This window comes from Oryzias latipes, chromosome 15 (assembly GCF_002234675.1).
Source record: "Oryzias latipes chromosome 15, ASM223467v1".
Lineage (NCBI taxonomy): Eukaryota > Metazoa > Chordata > Actinopteri > Beloniformes > Adrianichthyidae > Oryzias > Oryzias latipes.
Genome location: NC_019873.2, coordinates 22,153,543 through 22,172,036, shown reverse-complemented (window position 1 = coordinate 22,172,036; position 18,494 = coordinate 22,153,543). Strand labels below are relative to the sequence as shown.

General features: G+C 38.2%; 1 protein-coding gene across 1 annotated transcript; it reads left to right on the top strand.

The window, feature by feature from the left end:
* Nucleotides 1-318: 318 nt before the first annotated feature.
* Nucleotides 319-18,219, top strand: LOC101157638 (transmembrane protein 150A). The gene is made up of 8 exons (XM_004077371.3): nucleotides 319-424; nucleotides 1,292-1,516; nucleotides 4,501-4,548; nucleotides 5,822-5,908; nucleotides 6,579-6,646; nucleotides 10,789-10,916; nucleotides 13,966-14,143; nucleotides 15,696-18,219. Exons 2-8 carry the CDS (start codon nucleotides 1,452-1,454, stop codon nucleotides 15,953-15,955), a joined length of 834 nt encoding a protein of 277 aa, XP_004077419.1. The 5' UTR covers nucleotides 319-424; nucleotides 1,292-1,451; the 3' UTR covers nucleotides 15,956-18,219.
* Nucleotides 18,220-18,494: the final 275 nt, after the last annotated feature.

The window sequence follows — 18,494 nt, the reverse complement described above, 5'->3', positions numbered from 1 at the left end:
CGTTTTTGATCCGTGTATGTAAATTTGTAGTAAAAACAATTCTTATCCATAAGGTATGAAAGGAAAAATGAAAATATTAATCTGGGTTAATGAAAAACAAGATATGTGAAAAATACTTGGAATATTTATCAGTAAAAATATATATTTTAAAAGATACAACAAAATGAAAACTCAGCCATCATAAACCTACATAGAAAATGAATGCGGGTCATTTTAGACCCATGTTGCGCATTAGAGGGGGTGTGGATGTGTTGCTCATCAAAGATAAATAACCGGCTAGACTTATGGACATGGCCCGCCCCCTCGTGCGTAACCGCACGTGGGAGGAGTGAACAGCTGGATCCACTGAAGTGTCTCGTGGCAGCTGGGAGACTGAACACGAGCTTCAAACGGACGCTTTACGGGACGCCGGCTGCAGCACCGGGTAGGAAGGAAAACTTAAAAAGTTTCAGAAATACTGATGAAGTTTTTCATTTAAACCGCTGAGAGCACGTTTGGAATCGTTGACGTTGTCCCTACGTACTTTGTTAGCAAAGTATTGTTCTTTGTTTTCAGGCAAAAAAAAGTACCTTTGACTTCAAAGCAGTTGGTTGGGTCATTGTTTTCTTTTCATATTGCCATGACTTTAATTTATCCAACTAAGTTCAATATCTTTTAAATAAGTAATAAAATAAATTTTAGGAGCAGTTTTACAGCAAAAACATGGATATTTAAATGTTTTCTCGACAATTTGTGATGTAATAAGTTACTCAGTTACATTTGGTAACTTGTAATTTCTTTGGTTTTTGCATACTCATGTTTAAATAAATAGCTGTAAAAGTGTTACTATTTCCAAAAAGGATTTATTTGATTTTGCACTTTAATTTAGATTGTTTTTTGCTTTTCTGGTTTTTTGTTTGAGGGGATTTGGACTGAACCATCATTTGTGACATCAAATTATAACTATAACAATTAACCATTAATAGTTTTATTATTATTGTTTTAGTTGAGTCTTTGATTGAATTTATGGTTTATTTCTGTCAGTTATGAATCAATTCTTTATGAAAATAAAATAAATGTAAAAAGGTTTTCAGTTAAAAATGAAACATGTTTCCAACATTTTAGTAAAAATGTTTTTCAAGTAATGAGTTTGATGGCATCTTTTTCCTCCTAGTTGTGTAAAATGTCTACATGATACTTTTACTTGAGTACATCGTTTGGCTGCTGTGCAGAATACTGCATAGGTTCATTAGGATAGCGCTTCTGATGAGATCACAGATCTTGATTTAACACTTCCTTTTGATTCTTTCAGCATAAAGGACACTTTTGTCCTGCCACTGTTCCAACAGCCATTCTCTATCTTCAGGGAAATGATTCTGTCACCAGCAAATAAATGTTATTAATACTTGAGTGGATTTCGTCTGGCTGGCTAAAGAGGAAAAAGAGGAAAAGACAGTTAAAGGTGCTGGAAGATGTCTCTGTGGATGATCCTGCCTGTCAGCCTCCCGGTTCTGAGCATCACTGGGATATGGGTGGTGTAAGTATTATAATTCCACTTGCACCGAAAGGTAAAAAGAGCATAAATTGATCTCTAATCTTCGCATGATCACTGATCCTAGATAAATCTAGAGTTTTGTTGTTGGCCAAGCCTAAAAAGACCGATTCAGTATATTTTTGCCAGGCTTTTAAAAGCATTAAAAGGGATATTTTTCATACAAAGACATTCCCAAAATAGGATTAGATTTTTGCTGACAGTTCTTTTCTGTGGTCGCACTCCAAGTAGGAAGTTCACCCCCCCCCCCCCCCCAGTAAAACAAAAACAGATTGCTTAATCCTGAGTTTGTAATTGTTAAGATGTGTTGCTTCATTGATGAGTTTTGAAATATGAAGCCGTCTAATCCAGAACCAGAGCTGACACTTTGCGTGGCTTTTTGTTTTTGAAGGTGTGCAAGTTTGTCCATCTCAGAAGTAAGAGGCAGAAGTATGCATAGTGAAGAAACCCAAAGTAGAAAATAACGTTCTTTCTAGGTTTGTGCAATAGTTTATTGATTTGAACTGGTGTGAAACAAGGGAGTACTACTGTATTTAAAAACCTATCAAAAAGGCGGTAGGCTTTTTTTTTTTCCAGCTTTGTGGAATGTTGATGGATGCTAAGTTATTACGTAACTCCTCCTTTCAGCATTTGAGGTAACTTCTACAAAGGGGTAATGGAGAATTTGGGTGGATTTTTACTCAGCATCTGGTTGCCACGCTCAGGTATGGAAGTTTTTCCCAAACGGGGATTTTTGTGCTGATTACGTGTGCTGACCTTTCATCAGTTATGTTTAAACCTTTAACATTTTTAGCGATTCCCTCATCCTGTAGGAACTTCTAAACTCTTGTAGCACCGTGTATTTTACTTTTAGCAGAAAAACGATGAATTTAATTGTGATTCTGCAACCAGAAGAAGCAGTTTTGTCAACATAAAATCGTCCGAGCATTCATCACACCCTTTCCTGTAGTTGTTTTTGCACAGTTTGGGGATTTTATGGTCTCTGTTTAAAGAAAAAATTACACCTTTTTCTTGTTTGGTATGCATTTATAGCATGCAGCTGCTGCAGAGCTTTGATAAAGGCTCTTTTATATAAACAAACCCGTTATTAGCTACCTAAATGCACAAAATGAGAGCTACAGTTAGGCTATTTTAGTTTTGGATGTTGACCAAAAGCACAACAGTTTAGTAAGTTTAGCTGGCTTTAGCCCCTTTTCTGTATTTTCAGTGTAATAATGTTAAGTACTTGCTTTTTTGTGACTGTATAGTTTTCTTTACTTCATGACAATGGCTCAGAGGTTTACTCTGACAGTCTTCTACCTGACAGACACATTTCTCCAGTAAATTTACTGACTGGATTATGTAAGAGCGATGCCCCAAGTAGCTCACGGGGATTCACAGAAAAGCAGCTGAACAAGTGCAGACAGTCCAGGAAGGGAGTGTCAACACATACCGGTACATAAACAGGAGGAAAAATCTTGGATTACATTTCATTGTAACTGATTTTAATGAGATTTTATGAATATTAAATCGGGTATGTTTGCATTATGTGGCTTGTCTATAAATGCAGAAGGCCAGTAAAAATTGGAGTCTAAATTTGCAAGTTACTGCAGGAAATGACACCAGAGTGCCTCTCTGTGCAACAGCAAACACATTTTTCTGTGTTTTGAATTGAAATTGCCCACATGAAAAAAATCCTCATGGATTTAAGGAAGCTCAGTTGGAAGCGTGGATTTATGATTTACTATGATCGTCATTTTTCCAGGATTGGTTAGTGAGAAGGATGCCATCCACCACGAAAACATTTCAAATTGGTGCTTAACCTCACACTGAACTAAGTCTGGTTCACAAATTAGGACAAATGGTCGCTTCAGATCCTCCTCCCAGCTTCTGCTCACAGTTTGAAGAATTGTGCAGATCTGACATTTGTGTTTCCTTCCATAGTTTTATTTATGTTGAGATGTTTAATCTAGAAATAATACTAAAAGGATTTAAAAAAAGTGTTTGTTGTAGTTTGGTGGATCTAAACACTTCTTCAATTTCCAATTAGTGGTGTTTTATTGTATTCTTAATACTGTGTAGTCCAACTTCCGTATGCAAACCTCTTCCAATATATGTAGTCAACGCATATTTCATGGTGTTCTGTGGACAGAACTGACACAGTTAAGTACAAGATGCTGCTCTTGGAGAAATAAACCTCATTAAGTTTCATATCACTTTAAGCTTTTGTACTTTCGGACATTGAACTTTCAGTAAAAGAGCTGGATCAATGACCTCACAAAACAAACATTGTGATAGATTTCTGGTGCTAGTCAAGCCAGTTTAGGGTGACCGAGTCTCATCTAATGTCATTTTGACCCCAAAATCCTTTGCTGACAGTTGAGAAATCCAGGAAACAAGAAAAAAGTAAGGTCACCTGGTCCCAAACTATGATGTTAACTGGATTTACATGCTTTAGGGATGGTTATGAAATTACATTTAGCAGAGGATCAAAATATAAAATACTAACCCAAATTACATCGACCTTAACGTAAATTTTGATTTTTTTTAAATTTCCTAGCAGATTACCAAAAGCTTACATATTTCCTGTTCAGGCTGTACTCCCCCAGTCTTGTTATGTCTCTACTCTTCCCGGATCCATCTGTTTTGTTATTTTGTGTTGTTTTTTGTGACAAATTCAAGGTAACTGCAAAAAAACAAGATTATGGACTTTTATGGTCATGAGAGTAGGAGAAAGGACGGCCTCAGTATCCAGAGACCTTAATAAAATGTATGTGATTTGTTTTTTAAATACATATGTTATATGGGAATCAAGGTGGGCAAACACAATTTAAGTAAAATTATACATCCAACAACTATTAAAGTGTGAAAGACTTTTTTCAAAGCAGCAGGTGTTTTGTTTTTACTTTTAAAAATGCCATGATGTGGTAATAAAACAAAAAAATCTATTGCCTTTTGTTGAAATACTATTATTTTGCTTCTTTTTCCAGGTATGCAATGGCCCTGTACAACCAGCATGTCTGCCCTGTGGATAACTGGTAAGTTGTTTTTTTCAGTAAAGTTCAGCCCTTGAAAGTTTTCTGTTTGCTTCACATTTATGACCCTGCACAATAAATCGCAAATCTATCATTATCGCGATAAAGTCATATCGAAAAAGTCAGTAAAAATTGTGATAAATGGTCATCATAACTGTGCTAAAACAATCTTATGGCAGCTTGAAGTATTTAATGAATCAAATGATTCCCTTTGTGCATTTGACCAATTGGATGGACTCCTTTATATCATTGACCAATCAGATGGAGCCCTTTTATGTTAAATGTTCGCCTCCTATGTAGACGAGGGTCATTTGAGGTGTAATTTAAGGTATGTTGACTCTTATTTAAATTAAACTGTTGCAGTGAAATGAAAAGGATGTTTTTGATTGTTTTGCTATTTGTTCATGTATCGCAAGTTATATCGCCATCGCAATATTGATCGCTAATATCGTAAATCGCAAGTTTTCCTCATATTGTGCAGCCCTAACACACACTTATTTTTTAAACAAGATCAGTGGAATTAGACAAAGTTTCAAAGAAATTGAATTGTTTTGTGTTTGTTTAGAAAACAAAAAGTGAATAGATTCACTAAAATTATTATCTGTTCCTACATTTTCTTATTTTCTAATTTGGAGAAAAGATGGCGTTACTTAGAAATAATACTTATTCTCAAGATTATAAACTTATTTTGTAAATGTTTAAACTCCACACCCAAAAAGTAAATCGGAATGTTGAGTAAAATATTCACTTAGTGTGACTTTATTTGGTCACAGATGTTGACCAGTTATCTCTTGATGTATTTTTAAAGCGTTCCCACTTAATTTAGACTTTGACATTTCAATCAATCAAAAATCCTGTGTAGTTTTCCAGGACATAGTTTCTGTAGAGCAGCATTATAAATTTGCGGTACTGTTGGTGCAGAGTAACCCCACCCCCTTCCCATCATCCATAAGACATACATGGATTTATTTGTGTGCAAGTGGATGCATCAGAATGGAGCTTTTGGTTTCCCACAGTGACCTCTACATCACGGCTACATGCTTTTTCTAATTGCATTTTTTCATCTGCTCCTGCTTCACAATGATTTAATACAACGAAATACTCATAAATGCCGTTTATATCATAATTTTCTCTTATGTCCTCCATCATAAGAAAAATGCCACAAAAACACTTAAGAGCAAAATTTTCATGGGATCGGGTCTTCAAAAAAGAAGTCATTTTTGCTTTTGCACGAGCACCTGTGTAAACTTTGTTTGTTCTGTCCTTGTTGCTGCAGGTTGTACAACCAGTCATGTGAAGAGAAGCTGTATTTGCAGAGTGGGCCCTCCTTTTGCTGCACACTAGACAATATACCTCTCATCAGGTAAGTGGGATTTCTACACAGAACAAGCACAGCCCCCCCCCCCCCCCCCCCCCCCCCCCATAATTAAAAACAGGAACAGCGTTCCATTGTTTCGTCTTACACTGTTGATAAAAAGTGAGTTAGCATGAAAAATGGTCCCCCTGTGTGTGCGTGCGTTCTGAAAATAACTTGTGGTTAAAATATCCTGTCTGCCCCTGTGTCAATTCAGAGACAACACTTAAGCATGTAAACACACAGAGAGGCGTCTGTTTACCTTTACCGGGAGTTTAAGACAGTTCGGCTCCTTTGTTTGACCTCCAGAGATTCCAACTTTAAAATAAATTCAGAGCCAACGGAAACAGTGATTTACCTATAAGAGGAAAAAAATCTCCACATCAGAGCAGTGAATGTACATCTTTAACCATGAAAAGTGTAGGTGACTGCAGTCTGCTGGAAAGGCGTACACTCTGCAGAAGGAACAGGAATTTGGGCGCAGGCAGCAAGTGCGGACTGTCTCCTGGCTTCCTATCCGACAGACATTTCCCATTCCTAGAGGGGAGGCAGTATACAATAGGTGAAAAGTCAAAGACTTGGAAACTCATCGTGAAAGACGCATGCTGGTTTTGTTTGCCGCATTGTGCTTTGGATGATGCCCAGCTTTCCCTGATGCATTATGTATTATTTCTTCCAGTAAATGTGGGACCTTTCCCCCCGAGAGCTGCTTCTTCAGCCTTATCTGCAGCATGGGCTCCTTCATGGGTATGGATACAAACAAAACACACATCGCTTCAGAGGACAACACAGACAGACATCCGCTAACTCTGATAAAAATGGTGTTTTGGGTTTTTTTTAACATGCTCTTGTGGCATTTTTCTGATGATGGAGGACATATATTATGAAAGTCAGGCTAAAATTTGCATTTCTGAGTATTTCTATATTCAAATTGTGAACCAGGATCAGATGAAAAAGGACCGTTTGAAAAACCTTGTAGTTGTCAAAAAGAAGCCACAATCATCAGGCCACAAGCTCCCTGCTCTGCTCCATTCTGATAAATCCACATGTAGACGACTAGATCCATGACCGCCTCATCCAAGCTGGCATTTGGCTCAAAACCATACAACTTCCAATAGTGTTTGCCATTTTTGTTGCACTGCTAGTGTTCGTTTGTGGGTTTAAGGGGCTGTAAGCTAGCGGGAGAGAGAGTAATCTGATAACTCAGAGTCAGATTTCGAATGAACTACTGCCACTCTGCAGAAACTATGTTCTAGAAAAAGATAGTTTTATTTTTTTGGCAAAAAATGGCATAACCATGATTAAAAATATCTCAAAAGATGATTGCTGTGGGTCTTTAAAACAAAAAACCCTTAAAGTTGATTTTTTTAAAGAGTTATGCCATGCTATGCCGACACATTGACCAGGAATTTGTTGAAACCTTTAAGGTGACTTATTTTAAGCGTAGGAGGTCACAGAGAAACTTTACTTTGAGCCTAGTTATAAGGAAAAGTGGAAAATGTTGCAGCCCACATCTGCAGTGAGTGTGTGTTTTAGTAGGCACAGGGAAAAAAAGCACGTGTGTTTTTGCCCAACATTGGTGGTTTGGACTTCCAAGATGGAGTTAATGTTTCCCAGCTGTGGTTAAGACTCCTCTGTATTTTGTGTGTATACTGTAGCAGCAAAGAGCCTTCCTCCCTCTTTTTTTTTTAACCCTTTTTGTCCCCGTGCCTCTGGCAATTTTTTGTTTAACTAACTCTAAACTACTGACAGCTGTTTTTTCCTGTGTCGGTGGTTATGTTGTTTTACTGTGTGGAAAATTAGGAAAGCGTGTGTGTGTCTCTTGTGTTTTCCATGCAAGACTTAATGATATTGTGAGAATGTGAGAATGATAATGACTCCTGCATCCTAGTGTGAAGTCTACTCAGGCGGCAGCAGGCGGCCCGTGTCCAGTTCAGTGAGGCCATTATGAGCCCCATGTACATTTTGTTTTCATCCTTGCAGGAGGCAGCGGTCTTTGCTGCTCGGTCACTTGCTTGAGGTTCACATATATGATTCTTCATTTGTCATTTGAAGGAAGTGGAAGGAAGTTTAGATCAAACAATACAAAATGCATTTTGCAACTACCGGTACATCGAAGTTGCTTTGCATTAGTTTTTAGTCAAACTGCACCACCGCTGTTCGAGTTATCTTGATTGCATAACTGTGACCTCCATCTTTTAAGTCTGAACATAAAGCCACGTTAAAGCTGGCTTTTGATCAAATCTTGATGTTTCCACAAAAGTAAGTTAAGTTGGTGTGGTATGTAGCTCTACATCAGGCTATTTATTGTAAGTAATCTGTGCTTAGCTTTCTAGCCTATTGATTCACATCTTTCCTAAAAACTGTGCCAGCGACTGTTAGCTCAAGGCAGCAATCACAAGGACTTAGTGAACCGTGTATTGCCTCACAATTATTCCTCTCCATTTCATTCCAGCTCCCACCTTTCCGCTCATGTCCTACACCCAGGGTTTTAAAGAACTACTCCAATGAAAATTGTGCTTTGGGTGTTTTTAACATGTTCTTTTCTAATAAAGGAGGACATATGAAAAGAAAATTAAGATTAAAACTATCTTTCTGGGTATATATATTTTTAAAATTCAAATCGTTGTGAATCATGAGCAGATGAAAAAAATACAGCTGGAAAAAGCCTATAGCAGTGACATCGTCAGACCACAAGCTCCTTGCTCCACTCCATTCTGATGCATCCATTTGCAGTCAAATAGACCCATGCGTGTCTTTTTTTCGTCGTCTGAGCTGGAACCTGACTCAGAACTGTACAGCTGGATAGCTCTAATATTGCTCGCCATTTTTGTTGCACCACTAATGTTAGTTTGGGGTTGTAAGGGGCTGTAAGCCAGCAGGAGAGAGTGCAAACAAAGGGATGATGGGAAATGAGGGCAGGCTCACTCTACGCCAACAGTCCCGTCAATGTCTGTGAACTCCTGCCGCACATATGTTTTTTTTTTTTTTGACTAAAAAAGTCGTAATAAAAATTATAAGACCACTGGGACCACTTTGAAAATAGCTCTAAAATGATTAGAGTGGGACTTTAAAGCCAGTGCATTCTCTGACTGTGTTCCTCCCGTGGGAGGAAATCAAACAGTGTTAGATTTGAAACGTATCCCCTTGTAGGGACGTTGGGCTTTAGTTTGGAGGTGCGCTGTGGCCCGTTTGACTTTTGTTGCACGCATTACATTCTGTCCATGTTGTTGCAACAAAACTTTATGCGTCAGTGTTTACAGCGCTGCACTTCCTGCCCTGGAGTTCCCGAGTCAGAACAAGGAGACCCAGGCTGTGTAAAGGAACAGAGGTTAGAGGTCGAAGCATGCCGTGTTCATGCAAAATTATTTCTATTGTCAAAGTGTCAGGAAGCAACATTATTCTGGCTTTTTTACAAGCTAAGTGGAGGTCAGCTAGGCTGCTCAGTTATCAGCTTTGTGTTGAAGGAACTCATAATTTCAGAAATATTGTTCCTTTGCTTTGTAGATTAAAAAGAAAGGCCTGTACGATTTTATCACAATCATCTTTGAGGTAGGAGATTACATTGTAATTTGTCAGGGTGAAAAGGGATTCCTGGTAAAGTAAGAACTTTTGCCTGCCGGCTGCAGTGATGCCGACCTGCAGTATGTCATTGAATAAGTTACAGTTCACTCTTCTGCCTCCTCTGTGATACAGCATGTTCTCATTTTCAAAGGAGCGGAACAGAACAGTGAAGGGATTGTTGCTGAGTTCTGATGTTTGCTTTTCCATGATTGGAGCTGCAGTTCCAAAACTCCTCCAAGAGAGTCCTTCAAAAGTTTCTTTCAGGAAAGAAAAATATACTATTTAAGCCATTGCATAATTATTATATAACCTTTTTACTTTAAGCTGTGTAGAAGCAGACCTGGTCCCAACATGAAGTGTGACAGAGCATGACCGCCTGCAGCTGGAAATACTCATCAAAATGAACGAAAGAATTGTCTGAACTTTTGAAATACAGGCTCCTGCTGTCAAACACAAGATTCATTACATAGATTAACAGTGTGTTACAAATCTTAGCTAAAGTAAGCTAACTTTTTGACAGTTCTGTGACTTTTCAGTTGTTTCCATTGATCGGGTGTTGCTATCAGACTTCTGCAAGTCGACTAACTCAGCTTGATGTGGAGTTCTGTGAATACAAAACCATCATAGAGTAAATAATCAATATGTGTCATTGATGGTGTAGTTTGAAGTCAGACAAGCTATAAACGTATTGACTGTGACTGTTTTTCTGCTGTCTAAGCAGAGAAGATAACAGAGTTGATGTTAAAGCTTCTAAGGTTCTGACACTGAGCAGATTTAGGTCAAGACATGAGGGGCTCTTTTGCCTTCCAATTCTCCCCTTTTTTTTTACTAATTTGTGTCCCGCTTTCTTTCCCCAGTCAGCTTCCATCAAGCCCCAGTTGTGATTGTCTAACAAAGACAGACCAAGCGGGGGCCAGCCCTTTAGTGCTCCAACAAAAGATGCAGTCAGAGCCTATTAGCACATCTGCTGTCTTCTGTCTCATGTACTGTACTGTCTTCCCCTTTACTCTTTAATTCTGCCGCGCACATATGGACTGAGCCTCAGTTTGGGCCACTTTCCCACTGATTTTTTCCCCCCTCTATCTCTACTTGTGGGGCAAATTTTTCGACTTACTTTAGTTCTCAATGCAGCTTCCAAGAAGTTCATGTTTCTCGGAAAACGGCAATGTTTGTTTAAACTGAAACCACCCACTTGATCCAGTTCTCTTCTAAAAATCATCAAAACTATAGTTTGTTCCTTTTCTCCTTTCTTTCTTCTTCAAATGCTGCAGTTCATTTAACAGGGCAATAACCGGACTCACTTTCATCTCTTTTTCCCGCCGCAGTTATGGTGATTGTGCTGCTCCGCTATGCCCAAGTCATTGAGAAGCACCAGAACTGTGTCCTCAATATGGCAAGTCTTTCCACGGGCTGGATCTGTGCGGCTGGACTCATCATGGTTGGAAACTTCCAGGTAGGAAACAAAATGATGACAAACACAAAAAAAAAAAAATATACATAGATATATATCTATTTGAAGAAAGTTTGTCACATCTTATTAAGTCAGATTTTTTTAATGTTTTGATCACTTTAAACAACCAATAGTGTTCATTTAAAAAACTTTTGAATGTATTTTATTTTGAAAAAAAAATCATTTTTGTTGTTTTAGTCACACTTATGTATGCATTACATACAATCCTAACTTAGCTAATGGAGTCAATAAAATACCAATATTCCTTTTTGTCCTTCAACTTTGAAAAAAATCTTAGTTTGCCAACCGGAACAAGGAACCAATGAGATGGGGAGAAATGAGTCAAGTGACCCCAAAAAATAATGTTTCAATTTTTAGTGGAAACATTTTTGTTCTAAAAGGAAACATGCCTGGAAAAAATATTCAAGTGTTCTGAATCTGTTTATGGTCAATTTTGGTAGAAGCTCAGAGCTCCTAAAATTGGCCAAAATCACACGTAGAATTTAAATTATGAGCCTATTTCTATATTTTATTTCTTGCCAGGTAAGCGATAAGAGAGGTTGTGCTGTTCTATTGAGACATAAGGGATCTAAAAATATTTTAGGGTAACCCAACAACAACGACAAAGACGTTCCATCTTCTAAACATAGGATAGATGGAGCAAAGAGGTTTTCTCTGCCTTCTTGTTAATGCAGAGCTGGGAGGAATTTTACAGTGAGAGCCAGGGGAAAGTGAATCATCAAGTCTGACCATGCATGGACTGAGTCTGGGCAGAGAGGGTGTGTGTTACAGAGGCCCCACATAGAACCAATCAGAAGCTTAATGCCAGACCCTCATTCCCAGGCTGCTTTCTACAGTCAGAGATGCACCGGGGGAATACAAGTATCAGTGGAATTGAATGGGAATACACTGCTTTGAAGATGTGTGTACTCTAGCTTAGGCAAACGGCCAAGTCTTTGAAACAAAAACTGACAACTAAAACCTTAACCCAGCAGTTTTAAGGCAGTGAAAAGGTCTCAAAGTCTCGATAAATTATAACTTGCTGAGGAGAGTCAGAAACAGCTTAATTTCTTACTGGTGTTACATAAGGTTTTGGCAGAACATCAGTGTCAGGGCCACCAGGGTTTTCCTGTCAGAAGGAAACACGTTGATAGACAATAAAAAAGCACTTTTCTACCCCACAGAAGCCCATGCTGCTGGCTCAAATGACCAAATACATTGTCATTTATGAAGGTCAGAACAGAGTACTTCAGAATTTCATCTCCTTTAGTTCTGCTTGCACAATGTGCAATCAATCGCTTGGGTTTGTTCCCTCATGACTATGCTTACATACAATCGTTACTAAACACTTTTTATGCTTAAACACTGCAATATGCAAAAATATGAAGAACGTTTTCAAGGCGAAACACAGCTGATTGTTACTAAATGGTGTAATAAAGCCTGAGCTTGCTTTGAACACCTTCATTATACATTTGTAGAGACTCACTGCTGGTCAGTGTCAGCCCGCAGAAAGCTGTTTATCAAGCTGATCTTGTTTGGTCATCAAGTCCTGTCTTACACACTGACGAAGGCTGGACAGGATCATGTCTGGGAGCTTTAACACTCAGCAGAGCTAAAGGGTTCCTCATAAAACAAAATGTTGTATACATTCTGCAATGTTTAGATTAAACGCTTACAGAGGGGAAAAACATATTAGCCAGTCCCTGATTCTGCGGGTGAGAAGTTTGTAACGTTCATCATAAATATACTTCTATCATGAGAGACAGAATGTACAAAAAGAACTTTTTTTAATGTGCAAAAAATACATATTTAGGTCTTAAAGTAAGCAAACATTCTGTCCCCAGACCTGCTACTTCTTCAGTAAGAAGCTATTTTATCCCCTACTTGTTACTTTTATTAACGGTAATGAAGAAGTGGCTTCCTAAAAACCTGGTAAAGATTTCCAGGAAACCTTTGACCTCTGCCATTTTTGACCAGGGACCCATTACAACGTGTTGAGGTGAACTTTTGATATCGACCAAATACTTATTTTTGACAAATATGTGTTCTTAAAAATCTTTATTTACAGTCTGTCTCACACTACCAACGATGAACAATATAAATCTGTTAAAGTGGGACAACTTCCAGAGTCCATGACAGAAAAATAATGTTTGTCCCTCTGCGAGTTGTTTAGAAAAACGTTGTTTGTCATTTCTATGTAAATGTTTCTTCAAAGTGAGGCCCTTTCTCATCGTCATTGACGTCAGCATTATTTTACCATTTGTGCTCTGACTAGATCAGTCACCACATTTTCTACCAGTTCCTTGTTGGTGTCACTTCTCCTTGCGCAAACTGGTAAAACATTTGACAGAACTCAGAAAAAAACAAAAAAAAAAATTAAGTCTATCCATCTGATACAGTTATTTTCCTTAAGCAAAGTATTCTGCTTTGTTTTGCAACTGTAATTTTAAAGACATTTTGCAGCCCATTATGTTTATTACATGTACTTGATGAAAATCCTTATTCAAAAACCAAATCGTATTAGATAAATACGATTAAGAAGATGTTTTTAGTGCTTAAAGTGTCTTTAATGTAGATCTATGGAGAACTCTTTCTATCCTGCTGCATATCTGGGATTTGCCCACCGCACAAGAATGTTCAGTATGTACTAGTGGGGATTAAAAGCCAAACTTCTTAACTTCTCTGCAATCACTCTAATGGTCCCAGACAAATATGGTATGCTGAGCAAAGACTTAACAAACATCCTTTAAAAGTTAGGCACTAACTGGGTGGTAGTTCTTGTTTTTTTTTAATCTGACTAAATTATTTGGTTCTCAGTTGTTCCATCATTTAATCTCATATTAGATCAGACCACATATGTGTGTAAATGTGGAGCCTCCAGGAGGAGTCGTGGTCACATGCTGCAAAGAAGCTCTTTTGTGTTTTGTTCTTTGTCGCTCTGCCTTTCCAACAAAGTATTAACCCAAAGCTGACTAACCCGACTCGTTATTCCTAACAGTTGAGTTCCTCCTTACCCATGATGATACAGCCTCTCAACTCTGTCACCCGGCAGGTGGATAATGCCAAAGTTCTCCACTATGTCGGAGCGGGCATCGCCTTTCCCACCAGCATGCTGTTTGTGAGCCTGCAGTCGGCGCTGACGTACAGACTGGCCAAAACACAGGGAGAGTACTACATGGCCCACCTCCGACTCTTCATGACCTTTTTGGCCTTCATAGCTTTGGTGCTGAGTATCCTTTCAGAGAAATGTAATATTTAGAAATAAGGTTTTCTTTAGCTGGATAAAAAGGGGAGTAAATGAGAGAACATACGCTGCATTACCAAAAGTATTCACTCACCTGCCTTCACTCACTTATGAATGGAAGTGCCATCCCATACCTAACCCCTAGAGCAGGGTTCACCAACCTTTTTGAGACCGAGGGCTATTTCATGGGCACCAAGTTGTATGAAGGGCGCCACTAAAAACCTCCTAGCCCCCCCCCAAAAAAAAAAACAAAAAAAAAAACAACACAATTTGAGGACTTCCTTTTGTGCCCTATTTTTATTTGCTCATTTTACACACAAAAACATGCATGAATTTTCTAGACTCGTATTACAGGGGGGGGTCAAACTCAGTTGCAGAGGGAGCCTAAATTCAAAACAGACTTTAGGTTGCAGCCGAACAAGATAAATATTTATTGAACACACTAAAGCTAAACTTTTAAACCTTTGTAACTTTAACTTAATTTTAACTTTTTAAACATAAATGTAAATAAAAACAGACAGGAATATTAATCCTCACATTAATGGATTACTCAACCACCTCAACCTATTCTCAAAATCTTTACATTACATGAATCATAAGAATGTCCAGAAATTGTGTAATTTATTTGATCTATTTAAACTTTTGTAATAGACCCTTACTTTTAGTGATTATTTTTTAAGTTATATTTGTTTACATATTTGGGTTTTCTTTGTCTACCTTTATCTCAGAATTGATATTGTTGTCATTGACAGACATGCCGTGGTTGTTTGTTGAATATTTGCTTCAATAAAAAAAAAAAAAAAAGATTTTTTTTGGGTGCATTCCCTGCGGGCGCCACAAGGGGTGCTCGAGGGCGCACTGGCGCCCGCGGGCACAGGGTTGGTGACCCCTGCCCTAGAGTATGATGTCAGTCCACCTTTTGGAGCGATTACAGCTTCAACTCTTCTGGGAAGGCTGTCCACAAGGTTGAAGAGTGCGTTCATAGGAACTCTTCCAAAAATTTGGATGAGTGAGTGAATATCTTTGGTAATAAAGTGTAGTTTTAACTGACTTTAAAGATACAAACTGTCATTATTTCTTATTGGATTCTAAGAATAAAGACAAAAATTGGTAATCTTACCCCAAGGGAATCCATGGTGACATCAGTGTACAGTGTTCTATCGTTTATCGCCGGAGATACGTTCCATAAATGACCTGCGATTTGTGAAATCCACCCAGTGGGATCACAGACGTTTTAAGGCTGTAAAACTCTTCACTACACACTTTGTACACTTTTCTCAGACAGACATGAACATTCCCAAACTTTTCTCTCATTTCAACTATCAAAGTTGAAATCTCCATAGAAAAATAAGTCCAGTGTTATAAAGTTGCGATGAAAACATCTATGAAACAGCAAGACCACAAAAGCTGAATTCCAATATAGCGAAGGAACACTTTAACAGAAAAATATCTACATTTTTGGTCTGTGGTATTTTCTACATCATTTTATTTTGAAGGGAAAATGGAAAAGGGACGACCTTCCTTGACCGCATTCTCAGGTGGTGTGTTCTTCTGTCAGGAGAGCTTCGTCCTGCAGCACGCCTCTGCCATCTTCGAGTGGGTGTTCTGTGTTATCACCATGCTGTTTTACGGGACGTTTGCCTTTGAGTTTGCCAGCATGTCTGAGGATGCCATGATGGTGCTAGCCAGGGGAGGCTCCCTGGGATCTGCTGTTAGGGAACACAAGATGGACTCACTGGGAGTTTTAGGAGGACCTGCCTCACATCCACACCCAACGGAGAACCTGACCATGCTGTAGCCACACAGCACCCGCAGACGCCGCCCGCTCACTTCGTTTGTTACTACTTACAAGAGCCGGCTGAGCTGCATGGTTGTAGTTATTCATTTCTGTTCATCGGGAAGTCTGGAAACAAAAGCAAGCCAGTCCAGCAGGTGGGTCTATGCTGTACTCACATCAGGATTTAAGCCTAAAAAAAATGAACTTTGCATTTTTGCACATTGCGCATTTGTGACACCAAATTATTCAACTCAATCCTGTCAAACACCAGCAGAGGATGAAGGGTCAATAAGATGGAAAAAGGACAAACTGTTTGTAGCCACAATGTTTCCACTGAAGAGATGAGGCTGCTGGACAGCCCAGAGGTCAGACGCTCTGTTGAGAAAGAAAGGCAGGGATGTTGTAGGCAAACTTTCAAACAAAAAAATGAAAAGATTTGATCTATTTTGCTGACGGAAGAGAGTCATCATCATCATCATCATTTTTGCTCAGTTAAGCTGTATTTGTAAAAACTGTTCTGAGTGTTGGAGCTCTAGTTTATGCATTATTCTATGAGTCGCCTTCAAGCCAAAGATAAAAGGATGGCAAAGCTAAAGTCCCTGAATATGTTTTTGGAAATTAGTCATAATGTGCCTTAATGATGTTCAGTTAGATGGGTTACACCTTCTAAAAAAGTGTCCAATTTTTTTGTATTTTGTGTTGTATTTTTTTCAAAGTGCATCCAGACTCAGCAGCCAAACTGGTGCCTTTATATGCTGAAATATTTCAAATACGTCTTTTTGTGTGTGAGGAGCACTGCCGTTAACCTTCAAATATTGGATTTGACTTCCCGTTTGAAGAATGATAGCAAAAAGGAGTGACCAGAGGCCAAATACATTCTGGCTAATTCATGCCAGACGTCTGAGTTTATTGAGTTTAGTGATAAGACGTTGCACGTGTTGCACAGGTCTCCATGAAGAAGCTGCGCATCTCATTATTTCCCATCAAACAGGAAGTGAATGTGAATTTTTTAAAGGCAATTTTTGAAAGTTTCCGTTACCGGAGTAGGATTTTTCCCCCCACAAATCTGGCTGGTATAGCAGTATGTTCTTGGGTAACATTTACATGTGGTGAAGAAAAAGCAATAAACCTTTTTGTTGTAACTTCTGATGATTATAGATGTATGTGCAAGAAGAGTTTACCACTGGTTGCTGTAAGCTGGAGATCTCTGCAAGTTATTGTAAACAATTTGTGCCTTATTAAAACTCTAATTCTAATTCTAAATAACTAAATTTCTTGCATTTTGGCCACCAAAATTGAGCACACTATACGTTAGGCTAGAAAATTCCCGACAGCTACCAAATCTGTCGCAGAAGCTCCACTGTGTATACAGTTATGCATGTGGCTTTTTTCTCAGGCGCATGCTTTCAACAAAAACAAGAGTTTTTTGGAAAGAACTGAAAGGCAGAAACAAGTGCACTGGTCGCCTGCTGCCCTCTAGTGGTCAAATAGAATATTACACAACAAACAAAGGTGACTGCAGCTCAGGTCACAGGTGGGGTTAAGAATTACAAATGCTTTTGTTTGCAGTCATATATAAGAATCATTATATATGTTTATAGTTTATATCGCCACCTTCACAATCTCTACATATTTTAAATATCAAGCCAAACAATGGTGCTGTCGCTGCTGTTTTATTTGGATTTTAATATGGCAAAAGTTACTTTTTTTTTGTTTTCTGGCTTTTTTGCTTGACAGAAGTTACTTTCAAGCTATTCACATTCTGCGTGTTTTTCTTTTTATACAAATATTGGTTTTAAGGTAGTGCCTCCACTTTCTGTCTTTAATTTAATGTTTGATCTTTGCACTCAGGAAAGTGTTCTAAAACCAGCTTGTACTTTGTGGTCCACATCAGAGGGAAATGTGTCTGTAAATGCCATCTGCTGTGTTCATTGAAACAACTCATGTTGAACTGTTTTTTTCTGTTGCATCATAGGTGTTACCCATGATTCTTTTTGTCACCTGAACCCTATAAAAACCAAAACAAACTGAAACCTTGTGGTTTTAAAGCAACAGTATGCCGCTCATACAAATGTGGTTGAACATCGGTCAGCAAATCTTGAACACGGACAAACTAACCTGCACGTGGAGGTCTTGCGAAATAACAAATTGGTAGCCCATTTGTAAATCAATAAGTGTCCCTGTGCCTTAAATATTCTAAAATAGCCAAAGAGGAAAATGTTTTGAATTCTATTTTGTTGTAAAGTCACATTTATATACTGTTCAATAAAAGATTTTGGAAAATATTTAATGTTATTTTATTATTTATTATTTAAACCATTGATACTCACCTTCATTAAATGCTGTAAGCAAATTCCTAAATGCTGAAAAAAAAGCAATTCCAAGCAGGCTTTTGAATATTGAATAAATAATTAAAAAGTGTCATTGATCAAATTCAATAGAATTTACTCCATAGATTATAAATGATTGTATTTTTTTTAATTTTTTGTGTCACAAATTTCCTAAGCTTAACAGGTTGTTTCAACCATAAATATTGATATTTTTTTAAATAAAAAACAAG